Consider the following 22,076-nt stretch of genomic DNA (forward strand, 5'->3'; position numbering starts at 1 on the left):
TCAGCATCACCAGCCCCTCCCGTGGGGCAGCATCCACCCCACAAACACTTCCAGGTCTCCTTGATCCATGGAAAAACTCGGGAATATTCCAGAGGGAGGAGGGAATTCAGCACAAGCGCACACAGCTGGAGGCAGGGACACGCCCGAGGGGCTTGACAAGTACCAACATTTTCTAGTTAAATTAGATTATAAAATCTCCCCCAAGGCTTGGGATTCCTAAAATTCCTTCCCTGTGTTCTCTAAAGGCTCCTGCATGGGTTCCAAACCCTTCCAAGGCTGGATAATGTGGAAAAAAATAATGGATATCATGGAAAAATATCCAGGAGAAGGTGCACAACGTCACCCCTCTGGCAGGGCACTACAAAAGTGTTTGGTAGAAGCAGCCTGGCCAAAATTGCTCCTAAAAATCTCTTGATTTGTTCACTGGCAGCCCCAGAAAATCCAAGTTTTTTGGGTTTGCTGATGAAGGGTGCCTGGATTTTGGGGTGGGATTAAAGATTCTCCATCCCAAAAAGCCAAATAAAAAAGAAGAAGGCAATCAGAGGTTTAGCAGAGAAAATTCCCTCTCATACCAAGTGAGGCCCTCCCCCAAAATCCCAATTTCTTGTGCTCAGAAAGGCAGGGAAAGGGGACAGCAGAAAAAAAAATAAAAAATAAAAAATAAAGCCTTTTCCAGCTTTGTGACAGAGAAATTAATTTTAAATCCTTGTCTGAATCGCCCCTTGCTCACTCAGGACACTTTGGAGTATCGGTCTTGTGTGCCAGGATGGATTTTCTGTCTAAAATTAACATTTCAGCCAAACTCTTTGGGAAAAATCAGACTGACACACACAGAGAATCACTCACACTCCCAAAAACACATTCACCAGAGGGTTCCAGCAGTGAGGTTCCTGTCCAAGCCCCCCAGGAGTCAGAATTCCATGGAAAACATCCCCCAATCCCTGGGATGTGCCCAAAAAGGGGTTTAGGGATGTCAGGCTGCTCCCAGCCAGCTCCTCCTCGTGCCCCTGCCAGGTTAAAAATTCCCTTTTTTTTTTTTTAAAGATTTAAAAAAGGAATTCACATCCCTGCCTGGGGGTGCTTCCCTCACCTCCAGAAAATCCTTTCTGCACAAGGCAATGCTCTGCTCCTTTTCCTTAGACATAAAGTTGACTTTATTTCTTTTCTTAAAAAGTTAAAAATACAGAAGGTTTCAGAAACTGCTTTTCTCCTTGCAGCTTTAAGGAGAAAACAATCCTTCACTGAAATGTTTCTCTTAATTGGGTTTTATTATTATTATTATTATATATTTTTTAATTTTGGGGTTTTTTTTCTCTCTCAATCATCATCACCCTTTTATTTAATATTTTTTTTTTAAGGACAGAGGTTGAGGAACGCTGACTCCACCACTAATTTGATGACTTATTTTTTTTTTTTTCTTTTTTTTTTTTTTCCATTCCAGATTCACATTTCCAGGTGCCAAGAGTCCATAGAAGAGCCCCCTGCTCACTTCTGCCTTCCTTTTGAGATAACTTTTTGTTTTGTGTGTGTTTATTTATTGAACACAGCAGTGACCGTTGGCGTCTTTGAAGCGTAATCGCATCTTGGGCCGGTATTTCTCCAGATAAAGCAGCTGTTTGGAATTGAAAGCTCCCCTCCTTTTCCTAAAAAAAGACACAAGGAAGGTGGATATCAGTGGCAAAAGCACCCTTTTGCTCGCTTCAGGCAGATTAATTGGTGTTTTAATGAGTTTTTAAGCGCTAAAAAGCAGAATTTTGGCGGGAATTCGTGTCCCACGGGAGGATAAAGCACAATATTTCAGGGAAATATCCCAAATATTGGGTTTTTTATTTTGTGGAGTGGGAGATATCAAGGTCACCAAAAGACAAAGAGATAAAAATGGCCCAAATAAAAAAAAAAAAAAAAGGAATTTCAAAAAAAGGCAGGAAAATCTGTTTTTTCCAGCAATCCAAGGATAACTGGAAACCCTGGGAAGATACAAAAAGCTGGAATTGCTTCGTGGCAAAGCTCCCTCCACACAAATCTCACCTGCTGAGCTTCATTTCCAGGGGAGTTGTCACTGGATTTATTATTCCTGAGATTTTGCTCCCCAAAATTCCCCTGGGAGTGCTGAGCTCCTCCATTTGTTGGCTCAGCCTCAGCAGAATTTAATTTTTATTAATTTAAAGTAATTTTTATAGTTGGATCCTTGACATTTTTACCTCACAAAAATCAAAATATTTAAGGTTTTTCTTAACACTTAACCCCAGATTTTTTAGGAGTGATCACCTGTTAATCCTCATTAATTAACAGCAATTTTTATAGTCCCGGCCTAGACATTTTTACCTCACAAAAATCAAAATATTTGAGGTTTTACTTTACATTTTAAGCCAGATTTTTAAGGAGATCACCTCATAATCCTCATTAATTAGCACAGTTTTCAAAGCACCATCCTTGACATTTTTACCTCACAAAAATCAAAATATTTGAGGTTTTTCTTAACACATAACCCCAGATTTTTTAGGAGAGATCACCTGTTAATCCTCATTAGTTAGCAGCAACTTTTACCTCACAAAAATCAAAATTTTTGAGGCTTTGCTTTACATTTAAACCCAGATTTTGGATAGAGAAATCGCTTATTAATCCTCATTAATTATCAGCAATTTTTATAGTCCCAGCCTAGACATTTTTACCTCACAAAAATCGAAATATTTGAGGTTTTTCTTAACATATAACCCCAGATTTTTTAGGAGTGATCACCTGTTAATCCTCATTAATTAGCACAATTTTTACAGCCCCATCCTTGACACTTTTACCTCACAAAAATCAAAATATTGAGGCTTTGCTTTACATTTAAAGCCAGATTTTGAATAGAGAAATCGCTTATTAATCCTCATTAATTAACAGCAATTTTTATAGTCCAGGCCTAGACATTTTTACCTCACAAAAATCAAAATCTTTGAGGCTTTACTTTACATTTTAAGCCAGATTTTTAAGATCACCTCATAATCCTCATTAATTAGCACAGTTTTCAAAGCACCATCCTTGACACTTTTACCTCGCAAAAATCAAAATTTTTGAGGCTTTGCTTTACATTTAAACCCAGATTTTGAATAGAGAAATCACTTATTCTCATTAATTAGCACAACTTTTACAGCTCTATCCTTGACACTTTTACCTCACAAAATTCAAAATATTTGAGCTTTTTCTTCTCATTTATACCCAGATTTAAAGAGAGATCACCTGTTAATCCTTATTAATGACGAGCCATAATTACAGTCCTGGCCCAGACCTTTTCACCTCACAAAAATCAGAATTTTTGAGCCTTTTCTTCACATTTAAACCCAGATTTTAATGAGATATTATTTAATTTAGGATAAAACTCTTAGAAAAACCACCAAATCTCTTCCTTAAGAGGCTCAGGCCGGTCAAAAACCAGGGGAATTAAAGTTAAAAAGTTAAAAAATAAGTTAATTTTTACTTACTGCCTTATAAACTGAACTGCATCCTCATACTTCATTCCACATTCAATGAGAGCGAGTGCAACCAGAACGGGAGCCCTGCAGGAAAAAATCAATATTTAAGGAAGATCCACAGAAATAATAAATTGAACCCTTCAAAATTCATCAAATTCCTCTTGCAAACAAGCAGCTTGAAGGGTTTTTTTCTTTCCCTACGGAAAGGTGTTCTGCTTGATGTAAAATGACTTTTTTGTGAGGGATTCCGCTTCCAAAGGAAATAAAAATCAATAGCAGCTCTTTAGTGGTTGGGGTATGATAATAATTCTGGATTTTTATGGGGTTTTTTTATCTCACTTTAACCTAATTTTCTGGTTTTTAACACCTCTTGAACGCTCTTGAGTGTGGATTGAGCTGTGCAGACACAGAGCTATGGCTTTATAGATATTTATATATTTTTCTTTAAGTAATTCTGTAAAGGAACAGGGATAAGGAGAATTTTCTGCTTTGGGATCTTCATTTTGGAAGTGAGTTAAGGGTAAAAAAATGGGGTTTTAACAAGCAGGAATCCCAGAATACATTCATTTTTCTCCACCCCACAGGCATCTCTAAGGGTGTAAAGAAGGATTAAAGAGGTGCCAGGAATTGGACAACCCCTGTGGATAAAATAAGAAAATTCAGGAGGAATAACTCCTACCACCATCACCCTGCACCTGCATAAATACAATTATTGACTCTCCAAGAGTGAATTTGAAACTCCAAAGGTCACTGGGATAATATGGAATAAAATATCGAATAAAATAATATAGAATATTTTCTTTTAGAATATTTTCTTTTAGAAAATATTCTAAAAGAAAAATATAGAATAATTCTATATTTTTTTTTTTTCCAATATAGAATAATTTCTTTTCTAGAGAACCACCCAAGCCACACGTGGGGAAGTCCTGAAGATGTTCCTTGGATAAAAATAGAGCCCAAATGGAAAAACAAATGAAAATGGCTCCTGTGCCAGGAAATATTGGCCATTTCTCCCTCTGGCTCCTCATCTCCTCCTCTCTCTTCTTCCAGAGGTGGAAATTTAACAATTGATGCATCCACACTCTTTAATCTTTGTTTTCCTTAAATATTAACATCCCATGGCAACTGGAACAACATTAACATCTAAATTCCATTTTTTTCCAAGCCCACAAGATAATCACAACATCCAGGGATTCCATTTGGGAATCGCAGCATTTTTTTTATTTTTCCAAAGCTGGAAGTTGTGAGGAAGAAGCTCCAGGCTCACTTCTCCAAACTGGAGCCACTTGAGAGGAAGAAAAGTAATTAAAGCAGTGCTCCTAAATGGCCTTTTTTTTTCATTTCCACAAATAGTTTAATCAGTGGAAAAACAAAAGGAAATATATAAAAAAAACCCTACAATAAAAATGTATTATATTAGTGTGAAGTAGCACAGAAAGGTTTATTGTTTTAGCACAAAAAATGCTTTTAAATTAATGAATTCGTAGTATTTTTAAATTGATCAATTCACAACACCTTTAAATTAGTGATTTCACAGCACTTTTAAATTAATGAATCCACAATACTTTTAAATTAATGAATTCATGACTGACTCAAGTGTCCTGAGCCATTTCTCCAAGGTTTTTGATCAATTATGAAATTACTCAATATTTTTAAGCTGCACTGCTTATATTGTTGTATTTTATTATATTGTTATATTTTATTATATTTATTATTATTTTATTGTTATATATTTATGTTATATTTTATTTTTATTATTTTATTTATATATTTTTATTTTATTTATTTTTATTTTATTGTTATATATGTGCTATATTTTATTTTTATTATTTTTATTAGTTTATTTATATATATTTTATTTTTTATTTTTATTTTATTGTTATATATGTGCTATATTTTATTTTATTTTTTTTTTAATTTATATATATATTTTCTTCTATTTATTTTATATTTATTGCTTATATTGTGCTTACATTTTTAAGCACCCTGCTGCTTTCATGACACAAATTTGAGGTTGCTGGTTTAAATGATTTGGGAGAAAACAGAGAAACTGGGGTTTGTTCAACACCTTCCTGACAAATGAAATGAAATTTCAATGCATTTTAAAGGCAGGGGAGCAGGGCACTGACCTTCCCAGTCCTGCCACACAGTGAACAGCCACGCAGCATCCAGGCTCCTCCCGAAATTTGGTTTTCAAAAGGTTCAGCCAGTCCTCCACGATCTGACTGGGGGGTGGTGCTCCATCATCAAACGGCCAGTCCTGGGGGGGAAAAAATTCCATGAAATCCACAACCTCCAGCAGCGAGAGAAAAACGCTGGGATTTAGTAAAAAAATAAAAAAGGTATAATAAACACAGTTCTGGGTTTTTTTTTTTTTTCTTTCTCTGGTGGCACAGGAGTTTGCAGGTCGATATAATGCAACATTAAATGTTTAACAACCATTTAATTGCACTTTGCAGTGAAGCCCCATGTGAACTCCTCTGCAATAAAGGGTTTTTTAGAAAAATCCCTGCCCTTGAAATCCCATTTTATTAAAAAAAGATGTGAAAATCAATAGGTATTTTCAAATAAACACAGGAGAGAGAAGAACTCTGCAGAGTTCTGCTGGTGGCTGTGGCATCCTTTTAAAATCCTATTTGTGATTCAGGCTCTGAGGAGATGAAGCTGTTCCCAAAAATTCCAAATTCCAACGGAGCAGCTCTTCCTATTATTACAATATAATTATAATATATTGATATTATTATTTGATATTATATATATATTACATATAGTATATATATACTTATTATTACTATCCTTATATATAATATAATACAATACAATATAATATAAATCAATTTAATGGTGATGCCCCTTCAACAGCAAAATACGTGACTTTTTGCCATTATTTGAGCACCTTTCTGCTGGTTTTTGTTTTTTTATTTTCAAATTAGAAACACCCAGGTGATTGGTAACTCCCTGAATTCCTATTATTACTATCCTTATTGCTTATTATTATAATATAATATATATATACTAGATATATATTTCTTGATAATAAATATATTATAATATATTATTATAATAGCCCAGAATTCAGGGAGTTACCAATCACCTGAGTGTTTCTAATTTGAAAATAAAAACAAAAACCAGCAGAAAGGTGCTCAAATAATGGCAAAAAGTCACGTATTTTGCTGTTGAAGGGGCATCACCATTAAATCCAGGCCACATTTAATATCAATAATCAAAAATGCCAAGGAAGCAGCTTCCCATATTTCATTTTTCCTGAGGACACACAACTCTCCTGGAATTTGTGCTCCACGTCTTTCCTTTCAGGCCCAAGCACAACATCTCACAATTTATAATTTTCTTGGACGTGGGGAGTGCTGGAGAAAGGATGTAAAGGGGAAAAAAATAGTATTCTGTAGAGTTATTTAGCAATTTTCTTTAGATGATTGTGATGTATTTTAGCAGCAAAACTCACGGCAGAGTCCTGCATTATTCCACAAACTCTGAAAATGGAAAGAAATTGCTTTAAAAAGAGCCCTCTCCCCTCATCAGGCACAAAAAGCACTTTAAGAACAGGTTCTGATGAAGTAATATCCTCTGAAACCCCAAAGCAGCACACAGGAACAGCTGAAAACCACCAGAGTTCTCATTTTGAGATGCACTTCAACACTTCCTGAAGAGCAAACACAGCTCAGAAATGTTCTGCAAGGTGGGAGCTGAGCCTGAGACCAATAAAACCTCAAAACACTGAAATAATTTTATATGGGATTAATTCACCCAGCCTGAAGAGTGCAGAGAAGTCCTTTGTAAAAGTGCTTGGAAAATTAAAAGTATCTGGGACAGCACAGCGAAGGAAAAGGCCACAGGATCACGAATCAAAATTTGTTCTTTGTAATAAAAGGTTTTTATGGGATTTTCCACTCAATCCCACTGGGTTATTTTAGATCTGTGGCACCCCCTGTCCCAGGAAGAGAGGTACAGACTGCAGGATGTTGCTTTTAAAAGAGGATTTCTGTGTTTAATTGAAATTAAAGCTTTTCCTTCATATTCACACAATTCCTGGGCTGGCCTGAATCAATCTCAGCTGATCCCAGAGCATCTCAGCACTAACAGAACACAGGAACAAGATTAATGCTGGAAAGGCAGCAAAGTTTTGAAGGATTTTTTTTTTTCCTTATTCTGAATTCTGCCACGTCTGGATTGCTGTTGGACAGGACACAAAAGCAAATTCTGCACAATGAAAATAGTGATTAATAACCAGGATTGTACAAAGGGGGAGAGGCAGGAAAGGAAAGGGATTTATCCTCTTTTCCCTTTTTTTGGAATGGCAACGAGCAGGTGGTGAAGAAGTGACAGAACTTTGAGGTGATAAAGAACTTTTTCTCCAAAAATACTGAAATTAGGAACTCCCAAAGCTGCCTGGATCTGTGCAGGGTGAGCCCACAGCTTCCACTTCCACCCTGAAATCCCACAGCAAGGAATTCCCACCTTCCTGTGGCATTCTCCATGCTCTTGGGGGGCACACAGGGTAAAAAAATCTGATCCAATAAATCAAGGAGTGAGAGAAGGAGAACAAGAAAATATCCCTTGGATCCTGAAGATGAACAAAGCCACCACAGCTCCTCAGGCTGCCGAAAAGCACAAAAAATCCTCTCAGGAATAAAACCCCTCCTGGTTTTCCTGACGTCACATTTGTGTTCTGAGCCCTGAACTGGAATTAAATACATCTCCAGCTCCCGAATCCTACCCCTGCTGACAAACACGTGCAGGGAATAGTATTCCAGCACCTAGGGAACAGCTCATTCCTTATTTTCTCACTCTGGAAAATAAAAAAAGCTCTGGAGCTGCCATGACCCATGACCAGGTTTGCCAAAACACTCCCATTTTCAGGGGTTTCACCACATTTTTGACCTCAGCAGTGCTAAAATAGACATTACATATTGCTAAAAGAGGCACTGATCTCCCCCCAGGCTGTGTTTTTAATCTCAAATGGTATTTTTTTTTACAGGCAAATATTAGCTTTAAATAGTGAGGTGTTATTTTCTCAGCCAGAGGTAACTCAATCCCGTTTCAGAGCAGCAACAGGACTCTGCCTGGAAAAAAAGCAGGAACTCACAGGGAAGAAGAGCTGGATTTATCCCCCTCCTGGAGCAGTGTCCTGAGGCTTTTCAGGCTGAGGACAGATCTCAAACAGGAAATTCTGCTCAAAGTGAGAGGTTCCACACCAAGGCAGAGCTGCAGGAAACCCCATTTCCAGGTTTTTTTTAGCAAAGCTTCCTCAAAGAGCAGCTTTCGGTTCAAAAACGAGGTTTTAAAGCTTCCAGAGAACCAAAAGCCTGAATTATTTTAGAAACACGGGCTCCAGAGCACTGCCCAGCTCCTGCAGCTGCCCCAGGGCCTGGAAAAGGTGGGAATTCCATCCCAGCTGGGAATCTGCCCTGGGAAGAATCTCCCCTCTGGCACAGGAATTCTCTCCCAAGCCCCAGCTTAACTCAGGGCTCAGAGGGATTCCACAGCACAAATTTAATCCTTCCAGCCTCTGGCAGCCTGAGGAGTGTCCTGGGGAGAGGTGTGTCCAAATCCCAGCTCTGGAAAGAGGGAAAACACAATTCCAGAGGGCAGCCCTGCAAGGAGGGACTTTTCCAACAACACCGAGGCCCACGTGGCTGCCTGGAACTGGAATAAAAGCTCTGCAGGGCTGGAAGCCAAGAAACCTGAGTGACCTGGACGTGGAATTTTCACTGATATGCCAGGATAAGTTTTTTTTCTCCTCATGGAAAACTGCAGGAGTTTTCCAACAGCTGAGCCACGAAAATCAGGAGAGCTGCAGGAAGGCTGAGGTGCAATTTCTGCCCTCACAACACTGGGGTGTTACTCATTCCAGCAAAATAAACTGATTGTATCAGGCACATTCTAATAATTCCCAAGTATTGCCTGGAAAAACACTGCCTGGAAGCTCGGGGTGAGCACACACCTCTTAAAAAAACCTCCCTGAAACAGTCAGACACCATTGCACAACCGCAGCCATGAGTAAGCAGGGCAGGAATTCCACCTGCTCAACTGGGAAGCTCCACTCAGAGGTCAGGAGGGCAGGGCTGGATGGGATTTTGGGAGGAATTCTTCCCTCTGAGGGTAGAGAAGGGTTGGGATGGACTTCCCAGAGAAGCTGTGGCTGCCCCAGGAGTGTCCAAGGCCAGGTTGGAGCAATCTGGGAGAGTGGAAGTGTCCCTGTCCATGGCATGGAGGAGCTTTAAGGTCCCTTCCAACCCAAAACATTCCAGGATTCCAGGATTCTCTCCTGCCACAGCCATTCCACAGAAATCTGTGGCAATGTGTCACCTACAGGCTCAAAAGTGGCACTTTCTGTCATAACAAGGGAATTTTATCCACATCCTGAGAAAACCAACAGCAAAGCCAAAAAACGCTGTGGGCCAGAGACAGGGATCAAACCAGGCTTCAACCACAGGGCTGAGCACCAGATATTACCAAAATAATCACTAAAAAGCAAACAAAATATCTCAACAAATCCAAAACCACACCAAAAAAAATTCAAAAAATCAGCTTCTCAAACCCACCTTTACCTGGTGCTAAATTGACTTCTGGCCAAGCTGGACAAACCCCAAGTATGAAGAGATCCCCACAACTTCTAGACACAAAAATTTCACATTTTTAGCCAGTTTTAAAGGCAACTCACTAGAACTTGGATTCCCTCTTTCTCGATTGGAGCTTGATCATAAGTGGCATCACAAACTCGCACCAAGGTTGTCACCCCGTACTTCTTCAGCTCCTTGAAGAGAAAGGAAAACACCTGAGCACTGATGAATGACAAATCTCTTTTTATCAGCTATGAAACTCAACATTTTCCACAGTTTCAGGGCACCGAGGTGACTGCCCAAGGAAGGAGCAAGGGATAAAATTCGTGAGGAAAAGTTACAAGCAACAGGACAAAAGAGAAACATCTCTGAGGAGGAAAAAAAAAAAAAATTGCAATTATAGAAGTAAAGTTAAAATAGCTGCTTATATCCTCCATGCAGCTTCTTCTCCTCTTTAAATAGAAGCCTGGGACTGTTTGCTTCAGCCAGTGTTGACATTTAGAGGCAGGGAGGAGCAGAACACACACCCCATCGTGCTCCAGCTTCCTGGTAATGCACTATAAGTAGCACTTGGTGCCAGATAAAGAATCAGTGGATCAAACAAAAGCTGCTCCAGTTCACTCTGAGCTCTGCCCTGACGCTCAGAATCGCCATAAATGTGCCAAGTATCCTCCAACAGAACACCTGGAACAGGGAAAAACAGCGGGAAAAGCGTTGATGGATGCTGCTCCCATCACTGACCTCCCACAGAGAAACTCAATTTAAGACAAACACTGAAAAAAACACCAAATAAATCAAAGTCCTGATAGCCCTAATCACAAATATGGTGAATTTTCTCTGGATTTGGGGTAATTCCTGCTCACAGAGCCACCAAGAACAAGGAATTCTGTGTTCCCTTCCCCAGAGAGGTGTCCTGGAATAACAGCACAACAGCACAAAGCCAAGCACACACTTGGAAATGTCATGGGCACAGCCCCACCTGCTTGGATTAATCCCAAATATATAAAAAAAATAGAAACCAGCATTTCATCTGCTGTTTGGGGCTGCACCTCACAGTCAGCAGGAATATCTATTGCAGAGAGAGTCCTGAGAAAGGGAGAAAATTCTCAATAACTGGGGAGGGGGGAAATAAAAACAAAAGGATGTGGCTGTGAGGGAAAATGGAGCAGTGAGATCTAAGCAGCTCCATGCAAGGGGACACTCAGACACCAGTGTGAGGTGACAGGATCCCTCTGGAACGACCAAAACCTGCACACAGCAGATAAAAACCCTCTTGAGAGAAGCCAGAAGGGCACAAAGATGTGAAATCCACTGTGCTGCTGCTGCTGCTCCTCTGCTGAGCCCATCTGCCACTCGCCCAGAAAATTGAATTTTGCTGCATTTAAGATGTTGCTGTGTCAGACAGAAGGTGGCCCAGCAGACGCCACTTTTCATGGATCAGTTCTGGCACCTGAAATCCCTGACAGCTCTGGGATGGACACAGGAGTGAGATAACTCATCCTGTAAACGTAAAACTTCACTTTGAGTCTTGTATTTCATTTTCTGAGGGAGGAGAAAGCTCAGTTCCAATTCTTAACTGCCTCTTGAAAAGCAGCAGCTGAGCAATGGTTGATTTATTAAAAACAGTGCGTTACTTAATGAAGAAAGAACATTTAGAGTCACAAAATATCCCAAAGAACACCAGAACCACGGAATGGTTTGGGTGGGAAGGGAACTCAAAGCCCACTCCTCTGGTTAAGGACACCAACCTGGCCTTGGACACTTCCAGGGATCCAGAGGCAGCCACAGCTTCTCTGGGAATTCCATCCCAGCCCCTCACAGGGAGGAATTGACTGTATTTTTAACCTAAATTTCCCATTTTTCTGTTTGAACCTATTATCTTGTCCAAGGATGCCTTGATGGCAAGGGGCAGGGTGTGTTTGTATCCCAAAAATTGAAGCTCGTCCATGCCAAGAAATGTAGGAATTCAGGAAAAAAAACACCAGTGAATTCTCACACTGTGAGGAGAAGGTGAATAATAAAGACAAAACAAACCCTGAAATTTCAGGTAACAGGCAAAGAGGTGAGGAAGGACTGACTGGTCAACAAACTCCTGGACAGGAATTTTGAGGAATTAGGGAATTTTTTTGGACCCATTACTCTTGTCCCTTGATGGCAAGGGGTGGGGGGGTGTTTGTATCCCGAAATTGAAGTTCATCCAAGCCAAGAAATGCAGGAATTCAGAAAAAAAAACCCAGCAGGGATTCTCATACTGTGAAAAGAATGTGAAAAATAAAGACAAAAAAAAAAATTAAATTTCAGGTAACAGGCAAAGAGCACCAGAGGTGAGGAAGGACTGGTCAGCAAATTCCTGGACAGGAATTTTGAGGAATTTGGGAATTTTTTTTTAACTCCTTACCTCGATGAACTTGCTGAGGGTTGCATTGGTTGGGTTGTGAGTGATCAGGAAACGTAGATTCTCATAAGTAATTTCCACAGGGGCTGGACGGTTCATAATGGCCAAGAAAATGTGTGAGGGGGACAAAGATAAAAAAAAAAAAGGAAAAAAGAAAAAAAAAAGAAAAAAAAAAAAAGAAAAATCAAAATAAAAAGGGGGGGGAAAAAAATAAAAATCAATGACCTTGGAAACACTTCACAGCAGAAAACATCAAAAAGACCACTAATATGCCTGGGATTGATCAGAGCTTGCTTTGATGGGTTTGTTCCTCAGGGGTTTTGCTTCTCGAAAAAGCAGGTTTGCTTCAGAATCCTCAATTGCTGGCGGGGTGTTATCCTTCAGACTCCCGAAATTCCCACTGCACGTGAGGCTAGGCAGCCTGTTCTACATCGAGGCACTGGTGAGGAGTAAGGGCAGGGCTTTGTCTCCACTTGGTTTTCCTGGCGCTGAGTTCTGCCAGAGTCAGTGACAGGAATCTGCTTCCAAGGGGGCAGGAGATATCCCATAAATCTGAGCCGCGTTCCCGGAGTCTTGAAGGCCAAAAGGGAATTGTGGCACGCACACACGTGGGGAGCCCCCTGAGCTCACTTGGCAGCCAGGGTGCTGTGCTGGGCCTGGCAGAAGTCTGCCCTGACGCTCAGAATCGCCATAAATGTGCCAAGTATCCTCCAACAGAACACCTGGAACAGGGAAAAACAGCGGGAAAAGCGTTGATGGATGCTGCTCCCATCACTGACCTCCCACAGAGAAACTCAATTTAAGACAAACACTGAAAAAAACACCAAATAAATCAAAGTCCTGATAGCCCCAATCACAAATATGGTGAATTTTCTCTCTGGATTTGGGGTAATTCCTGCTCACGGAGCCACCAAGAACAAGGAATTCTGTGTTCCCTTCCCCAGAGAGGTGTCCTGGAATAACAGAAAACAGCACAAAGCCAAGCACACACTTGGAAATGTCATGGGCACAGCCCCACCTGCTTGGATTAATCCCAAATATATAAAAAATAGCACTGCTGCAGCTCTATTTTCTGAACAAAACCAGCAGCAGGAGAAGTAGTAAGAGTATAATAAATAAAATAATATAATATAATCAATTTTTCATGTATTTGAGCTCTTACAAGCAGATAAATTTCACCCAACTCGAAATATCCCCCAGAAATCTATCAAAGTGATGGCCAAATGGTCATTTAGCAGCAATAACTTTTAGTTATTCTCAATTATTCCAGTTATAACCATAATAATTTTGTGTTACTCACAGCCTTATCTCTATTTACAGGCCTGGGCTTTAAAGGAAGCCACAGCTTTCAGTTTGAAGAGCCAAAATTCAAAATACAAAATTTCAGCAATAAAGAATGGAGCGAAGCCATGAAATTTAGGAGCATGATAATGGGAGTTATCCCAAACTACCTCAACTCAGGACAGAAATATTTAAATTATCAACACATTTTTTCAGAGCTTTTAAAAATAACCAAGCCAAGAAATCGCTGCTGATGTTTCTTTTTTTTTGAGGAGGGGGGGAAAAAAAAAAGGTTGAAATCAGATGGGTAAAATCCCAGCCTGAAGGCAGAAGTCACAAACCTGCAGCTGGAGTGGAAAGGTCAATGTGGCACACTCGAGTGAGGATAATTATTAGGGAAAAAACACACTCCCATGGAGCTCCCATCCCAAACTCGTGGAGTGCCCGGTGTTTAATGAGACCCTCGCTTTCAAATAGGCAAATTAAGCACCACAAAATTACCTTTTTCACTGCCATCGAGTCAAAAATCACCCAAAGAACAGCAATTATTCCCTTAAAGTACAGCTTTCAGTGCCAAAAATGATATTAATTAGCTTGCCAGAGGCAAGGGAAAAGCTGTTTTCAATCACCTCCCCCGACCTTGACGCAGCTTCAGCTCTGAGTGACTGAAATACAAATTTCCATCATGAATCCTGGAATATTTTAACCACAGGATGGAAGAGTCCCCTCTAAACACTTCAGACTCAAGTCCTTACATTTATCAATTCACTCTCTCACAGATCATAGAAAATTAAGAGGTGAAAGCCCAATTAGAACTTAATTAAGGATAATAAAAATGTTTTTATAAATAATTTAATGGTAAAATGAGGAAAAAGGAAAAATCTCCATTCCTAGATTTTCTTTTCAGCACCAGATTTTGGTTGGAAGAGCCTCATCCAGAGCTATTTTTGCCCTGGCAGTTGTATCAAATCAGGGTCATTTTGGATACTCTTCAAATCAAAGAGGGAATTTCACCCCAATTATTTTAAAAGGCACTTGTACAAACAATTTACCAAGTGATTAAGAAGTGGAATATTTCATTTCCACGTGTCCTGAGAGTGGCAAAACCAGCTCCTCTGAAAAATAGGAATGACACCAGCTCCCCTTCCCAAAGGAATATTCCTGAAGCATTTAATTAGCTCCTAGCTCAGGAGTGATTAAAAATGTAAAGCACTGTATTTAAGCTTGAAAAAAGTTATTTCCAGCAGGATAAGGAGTTGATGTAGCACACAAGGTTAATTTTAAAAGTTTGGGTTACTGAGAGATATGAAGTTGAAAAAGTAAAATCAGGCTTTTAATTAAGAAAATTAAAATTTCTTGTCTACAAATTCTGATTTTTCCAAGTAAATATTTTAAAAATTCTCTCTCCCCGTGTTACCAAGTAAATTTGCTCTTCAAAACCCCAAGAGAACCGGTGAGAATAAATTGTAACCAGGTCTGTGGGCAGCAGGAAACAAGGAATCGTTTTTCAGCCAATTAAGCTTCAGATTTCCTAGTCAGAAAGTGAGATAAGGCATGGAAAGGAACCAAAAAATGACAAGGTTGGGCTGCAAAAGGGAGCAGAAGCATCCAGGGAGGAAAAGCAGAGACCCAGCAGGACAAACAGCTGGGAATAAACATTCCTGGAGCTGCAAGGGTGTGCCTGGGAGGCAGCTCCTGGTGGTGTTATCAGGGAATGGTGATCGATCCAGATGTTACCCAGTCAATCCAGATGTTATCTGTGCAGGTGGGAGGGATTTTGGGAAGTTTTAGCTGAACACACACACAGATGCCACCAGGATCGGGCTCTCCTCACTCACAGCCTGATCTGAAGCAAATTTGAAAGGTTAATTTCTTCTCAAATGGTCAAAAATAAGCTGCAAACCTATGGAAAGGGCAGTCATTAACCAGCACAAAGAAATCAAGGAAACAACTGCTCAGGAGGGATCAGGGAAATGAATTCCTGGCTTGACAGGGCCTGGAGATGGCTGGGAGTGAAATCCAGCACACCCACAATCTCCAGTTCCAGGGGCTGCTGTGGCACCAGCTCCTGAATTTGGAGATTCCAGCAGAGCCAGCAGCTCTGGAGTGAGCCCAGGGGTAAAGGAAAAACAAGGAATGACACCGTGAGGAGTTCCCAGTTCCACCAGCTCCTCCAAAACTGAGCTCCACGGAGAGAGAGAGGGAGTGAGAACAGCTCGGAACAGCTGCAGCTTCCAGGGATTGCAAAACACGGATCCCCCTGGAAAGGTCACCGGGATCCCCTTTCCAATGCCCCAGGGCACAGGATGCACAGCACTCCCTGCTAATTTGTTACTCAGAATGAAAAGGATCCTTGGGAAGGCCTCGAGCAATCCCAAATAATTTTCTTCCTCTAAGGGAGAATCCATGTTGAACTCATGAGCCGCTGGATTTTCCTCTTCCATAAAATCCCCGCATTTCCACACGTGAAGTCAGCACCACAAGTGGATCCCAGCAAATTTCCATGCTGCCATCAGGATTTTGGCTTTTCCTGCCACCCTGCCCACGCCAGGTTTTACTTCCCCTTCCTGAAAATTCCCCACTGAGTGACCCCTCTCTATCCCTACCCTGCCAAAATGTTTAGTCGTTTAGTCTGCAACATTTTCCAAGCGAAAGAAGTGAGAGACCTCCAAAACGAGCCCTCAAACTTGAACCACAAATCAGCCAGAACATAAAAAAGATCTTTTCTAAAATATCCTCTCCTAGATCACGGAGAAAAACCCTGGAACGAAACGGTTTTGGATGAACTCCTTGGAAACCCTCTCTGAAGGAAGCTTGCTCAGACTGACACGTGCCCGGAGAGGGGTGAGGTCCAAAAATGTCACTGTTCCACCCTGTCCACCCCCGCGGGCGGCTGCAGCTCCTTCCCAGTTCCCTCCCAGTTCCCTCCCAGTCCCTCCCAGTTCGCTGACAGGCTCTGGGGGTGACTCACTCGCTTCCTCTCGCACCAAAGCCTCGGCAGGCAGATATGGATCTGCCCGAGGAGCAGCAACAAAAAACTCTCTCGGCGTGAAAGAAGTGGCAAGTGACACGTCAGGAAATGGTGACAATTGTCACCTGCTCGGGGGTGGGGGGAGGCCAGGCCTGAGGCAAAGCTCACAAAATTGGGCTGGAATGGATGGGAAAATCACCCTGGAAACACCTGGAGGCAGCTGGACGCTGCCAGAATTCTGCCAGGAAGGTGCTTTATGCTCTTCCCTGTTAAAATGCTGTTCTGACACTGGGATTATTTTTAAAAAAACACCTTCCCCACCCATCACTTAAGTTTTTAGAGGACTTGTTTGAATGATATTTGCATTCCATGCCCAAAAAGTTGGAAGTTGCTAAAAGTGTTTTGAAGTTGAAGTTGCTAAAAGTGTTTGAAGTCAGAAGCAAAAGGCCCTGCTAAGAAAAAAAAAAAAAATTAAAAAAAAATTGAAAATTGAGCTACAATCCTGTTTAAGCCATGGAATTGTATTCAAGTGAAATCAAAAATTACTTTCAGAAGTTTGTGACATCAATAGGTCTTTCCTGAAAATCAGAACACTGAGTTGTCTAAGCTGGGCTTTGAAAGCAAGGCCCTGCCTGATCAACAGCTCAGCCTAAATATTCTCACACTTTCAGCCCAAATATCAAACCCAACACCCAAACCCCATTAACGAATCAAGCAGGACTTAAAAGCAACTTCAAAAATCACACAGAAAACACAGAAGCTGCAGCGTTGAGTCACTTGCACCTTGCTCATCTCCCTAATTTGAGTTTCCATCCACCTCGGCTGGGTAAACGCCTCAGTTTGGAGCCGAGGAGTTAAAGCCAGGCTGACAGCTGAGCCTGGGGCTGACTGATAAATGTCACTGCCCGGCCACAAAGTCCCAATTGTTCTCAGCCCCAGCCCATTCTCCGGGGCACAGCTCGGTTTTCAGCGTGAGAGCAAAGAGCTGAACTTTTTAGCAGGGCACAGAGAGAAACAAGGGGCAACAAAAAAGCTACAAGTAACAGTGACCCGAATGGAGCCAACCCGGAGAGGTCTGAGAGCTGAGAAAGATCTCAGACTCGTTTAGCCCTGCACAATCAGCAAAACGAGCCGTGAGATGATACCCGGCTCACAGCCACTCTAAAGGGGTTTTATAATCCTTATTTAAGACGTGCCAGGCTGCTCCAGCTCTCAGCTCACCTGCCCCAAAAAAGAGCAAGCTCCAAGGCATCGGGGCTGATTTCCAATGTTTACACAGAGCTGTTCTAAATCTCCAGCTGTCAAAGTAATCCAGAGGCACCAACAGCACCGAGCTGCTCTGTGCCAGTGCAGGAACCTCACTGAAAACGTGTTTTCCCCTCCCAAAATACACAGCCTACAAAGATCATCGGCAATCCCAGGATGGTTCAGGTGGGAAGGGACATTAAAGCTCATCCAGGGGCAGGGAGACCTCCCACTATCCCAGGTTGCTCCAGTCTGGCCTTGGGCACTTCCAGGGATGAGGCAGCCACAGCTTCTCTGGGAAACCTCAACCCCTCATCACCCTGGCAGGGAATTCTTCCCCCAACCTCTAAACCCACTCCCTGTCAGTGCAAAGCCATTCCCTGTCGCCCTGGCTCTCTTGTAGGAAGTTCCCTGCTGGCCCTGCACCTCCAGAGCTCCTTTCCCAGCTGTGGATCACCCTCCTGGAGCGTGCCTTTCCATGAATCACACGGCTCTGCCTCCCAGGTAACAGATCCGCAATTCCAGAGCGGGGCAAAGTCCAGGCAGAAGCCAGGGAAGCACCCTGGGCTCTGCCCTGACACAGGGAAAGGTTTGAGCACTGCAATGTGGAAGAGGAGGATGGATCTCTGTGGGGAATTCAACCTGGAATAATTCACTGAGGTTTTATGAGGTGTTTTTTAAAAAAAAAAAATCACAGCTAGACCCTAAGACCCACATTCCTGGCTGTACATCCACACTCCTACCTTAACTCCAGCTGAGTTGATTAAATCCAAGTATTTCTACGTGTTGAGTCATAAGGAGACAGAGTTTTCTGGCTGCTGCTACCGGTGGGTTTCTCTTTTTTTTATTTTTTTCCTCTCCTTTAAATCCTAACTGCAGTTCTGAGTCAGACCCTGCCTGGTTTGTTCAGGGAGTTTCGAGGCGAGTTTCCATTTATACAGGAGCTTTTCAAAGCCAAATTTCTGCCTTCTTCCTCCTCCTCCTCGCCCCGAAACCAGCGAGCACAGACTGCCCCGGGAGAAAATGCAGATCGTGACTAATCACACCCAGGAACCATCATGCGACTGAAGGAAGCCACTTCCAGCACTTCCTTACAGCCTCACCTGTGCTCCAAAGCCCCAAAATCCCAAAGCTCAGCTGCTTCTCAACCCAAAGCACGCCGCGAGCCGACATTCCCAAGAAATCCGCCCCTCCCTGACTCAGACCTTCCCGCAGGTCACTCGCAACACCCTGGGCCACGCCAGGACTTTTCCTGAGGCATTGCTTGTCCCAGAATTCATCGGCTCCCCCCTTTTCCAGCCCCAAATCCCACAGGGTAGCCCTTTATCCAGACAAACCGGCCCCGGCGTTCGCAGCCCTGCCCCCATTCCCAGCCCAGGAAAACCACCACATCCTGGACACCCTTCCTTTCCTGCTCCATCTGCCCCCCTCCAGCCTGAGAAATGTCACCCCCCAGCTTTGTCCCCTCCATTTTCCACCTCTGAACACACACACAAAACAAAAACCCCTTCGCCCCTTTACTGACCACCCCGAGGCTTCCCTTTCCCACCCCCAAAAAAACACAGCTTTTATCAAACTTGTCCCCCCCCATCCACACAGGAATCAGTAACACCCCTCCCCTCAAAACACTGCTCGAAATGCCCCCCAAAACCAGGCACAAACCCCACATTCAACCCTCCTGCAGCCTCCCTGTCCCCTTCACTGTTTCAATCCCCCAGGAATTGCTTTTCCTTCCCCCCACAACGGGGTGCAAGGGGGGCTTTGGGGACCCACACAAGGCTGGAGGTGGGCACTGAGGCCCCCACATTCCACGGGTGAGGAAGGACCCCCCAAACCAGCCCTGCAGGGAGAAGGGACCCCCCAAAGCTGCAAATCAGAGCCACAGTCCCTAAGCAGCCCCTGGGGACTCCTCACAGGCACAGGGGACCCCCAAAGCAGCCCCCCAAGCACAGGAGGGACCCCACAGGTGACGAGCTGCCCCCAAACCTCCTCGTCGTACTCAAAGCCTCGAAGGGCCCCCCAAACAAACCCCACAAGCCGCGAGTTTCTTCCAGAACAGGAAAGACTCCACGAACCAGCCCCCTGACCCAGACACAGCCTCGTGGACCCCCAAATTCCCCTCCAAACGAGCCCTTCAGCCCTGAGGGAGCCTCCTGGACCCCCAAATTCCCCTCCAAACGAGCCCTTCAGCCCTGAGGGAGCCTCCTGGACCCCCAAATTCCCCTCCAAACGAGCCCTTCAGCCCTGAGGGAGCCTCCTGGACCCCCAAGCCCACCCCAAATCAACGCCTCAGCCTTCTGCAACCCTAAGGCCCCCCCAAACTGTCCCCCAGAGCACAAAAGCCAGCTACAAAGGGCCTAAGGAGACTCCAGACCAGAGAGGCCCCCTCAGAGCGGGGAATCCCCTCCAAACACGCCAAGCAACACCAGGGATTCCCCCCCTTTCCCAGCTCCCGGGGCGGCGCCTCCAGCCTTCCGTGGTCCCCTCCGTTCTCCCGAAGCCCCCCGGTTGCCCCCTCACCCTGGGCATTGAGCGGGCCGGGGGCCGGGCGGGGTCGGGCGGGGTCGCGGGCGGGCGGCGGGGCCCGTGACGGGGCTGGGGCTGCGCTGGGCCCGGTCCGGCCGGAGACACCGAGAGCCCGCGCGCCGCCACACGGCTCCTCGCGCACAGGCCGCGCCCCCCCCCGCCGCCCGCGGCCCCGTGGTACGGCCCGCCCCTCACACCCACGGCCGGCACAGTGGTACGGTCCGCCCACACGCGCCCCCGCCCCGGGGCAGCGCGCTGGGCGCGTCCATTCGAGGCGAAGCGGGGGGGGAGCCGGGAATGGAGGGCGGCGTGAGGACCTCGCAGCACCTTGCGGTGTCTGGAGTGGTCTCCAGAGAAACTGGAGAGGGATCCCTCGTCAGGAGCTGTAGTGATAGGACAAGGAACAATACAAGTTAGGTATTAGGAGAAAATTCCTGTGAGCATGGCGAGGCACTGGCATAGGTTGTGGAATGCCTCGAGCCTGGAATTGTTCAAAGCCAGGTTAGATAATACCTTGAGCAACCCGCTCTAGTGAGAGGTGCCCCCTCTCCATGCAGCGGAGAACGGCTCCTTCCATCCCTTTATCCGGCTCCTTTATAGCAACACCCCCCCTTATAGCTCATGGTACAGGGCTCTTGTTCCCCCACTAGTTTGGGTATTGGTATGGCCCGGAGGCGTCTCGCCCTGACCAGGCACCGACCGTCCCCAGTCACCTTTGGTACGTCCCGCCCCCCCCGCAGCCCCCGCGCACTTGGAGCGGCCCTTTGGCCGCACGTGCACACGGAGCCTTCCACGCCAGCATCCCCCCCGCCAGCGCAGCCCGCTCCTCCCCACTGCGGGCAGTGGTTCGGTCCTCACGGGGGTTCCCACGGCTTCCGCTTCCATGAGCCCGCGCCGGGACCGGGATCTGGGAACGGGGAGCTGGGGCAAAAACACACGGGGAAACGCTGGTGCGTCCAGCCCTGATCCCCGTGGAAGCGCCAGCACACGGTGAGACGTCAGTAAATCAATGAGCCGTGATCTGCTTCCCCCCTCCCGGCTGGAGCACGGCGTTCCGTGCCTCAGAGCGTGGCTGGGAGCAGGATCCTGGCCGGCCGGACACCCCACAGCTGTGCGGCTTCAGGCGACCCGAGGTGACAACCTTGCGACGTGGCCGGGTGTGACAGTGCTTGTGTAAAAGCTGCTTTCCAATCCCACCTGGAAAAGGGAGGCTGTTCCCCTCACAATCCTGCTGAGATTGTGTCAGAACCCGCTCAGAGCCACCGACCCCAGCCGGGGCCACCAAGTGCCATGTGCAGCCAGCGCGCTGTCCCCAACATCGGGTGACATCTCACAGCTCAGGGAGAGGTGGATAAATAGGAATCCCTTGTTTCCTGCACAGGCTGGAGGAGATGTGTGATTTCCCCGATTATAAAAGTTGTTGTCTTCCCGTTTCCCATGCTCTGACTGTCGAATTTTTAATAGAGGGCTGTGTTTTATACTAATTTAAGCAGCTGCACTGCCTGCAATGTGTCTGTGCCAGTCAAGTGTTGCCTCCACACACAATAACAGAACCCCTGCATGAAAGAGATTTTGCATTTATAGAATGGAATACCTCAAGTTGGAAGGAACCCATGAGGATC

The 22,076-nt window shown here is 44.4% G+C and overlaps 1 protein-coding gene across 3 annotated transcripts; it reads right to left on the minus strand.

The window, feature by feature from the left end:
* Positions 1-1,130: 1,130 nt before the first annotated feature.
* PTP4A2 (protein tyrosine phosphatase 4A2) lies at positions 1,131-20,577 on the minus strand. Of its 3 annotated transcripts, none has more exons than XM_005529763.3 (6): positions 20,449-20,574; positions 12,435-13,153; positions 10,138-10,230; positions 5,585-5,715; positions 3,465-3,539; positions 1,131-1,643 (listed from the first exon to the last, which is right to left on the minus strand). In XM_005529763.3, exons 2-6 carry the CDS (start codon positions 12,528-12,530, stop codon positions 1,535-1,537), a joined length of 504 nt encoding a protein of 167 aa, XP_005529820.1. In that variant the 5' UTR covers positions 12,531-13,153; positions 20,449-20,574; the 3' UTR covers positions 1,131-1,534. The 3 variants fall into 3 exon arrangements, with proteins under 3 accessions (XP_005529820.1, XP_087923626.1, XP_005529821.1); XM_088067500.1 differs by lacking the exon at positions 20,449-20,574 and adding an exon at positions 18,672-18,857; XM_005529764.3 differs by lacking the exon at positions 10,138-10,230 and having other exon boundaries at positions 20,449-20,577.
* Between the last annotated feature and the right edge of the window lie 1,499 nt (positions 20,578-22,076).

The sequence above is a fragment of the Pseudopodoces humilis genome, chromosome 27, assembly GCF_049639895.1.
Source record: "Pseudopodoces humilis isolate 2021_Gansu_Grassland_sample_001 chromosome 27, ASM4963989v1, whole genome shotgun sequence".
In the NCBI taxonomy this organism is placed as follows: Eukaryota; Metazoa; Chordata; class Aves; order Passeriformes; family Paridae; genus Pseudopodoces; species Pseudopodoces humilis.

What these genes read in the sequence shown, in the direction of transcription:
- PTP4A2 (XM_005529763.3), bottom strand. Translation starts at nt 12,530, where the DNA reads ATGAACCGTCCAGCCCCTGTGGAAATTACTTATGAGAATCTACGTTTC. An exon ending in AAGAGGGAATCCAAGTTCTA is followed by an intron (nt 5,716 to 10,137) that starts GTGAGTTGCCTT and finishes TTTCCCCCCCAG; the next exon opens with GACTGGCCGTTTGATGATGG. An exon ending in TGTGTGGCAGGACTGGGAAG is followed by an intron (nt 3,540 to 5,584) that starts GTCAGTGCCCTG and finishes TTTTTCCTGCAG; the next exon opens with GGCTCCCGTTCTGGTTGCAC.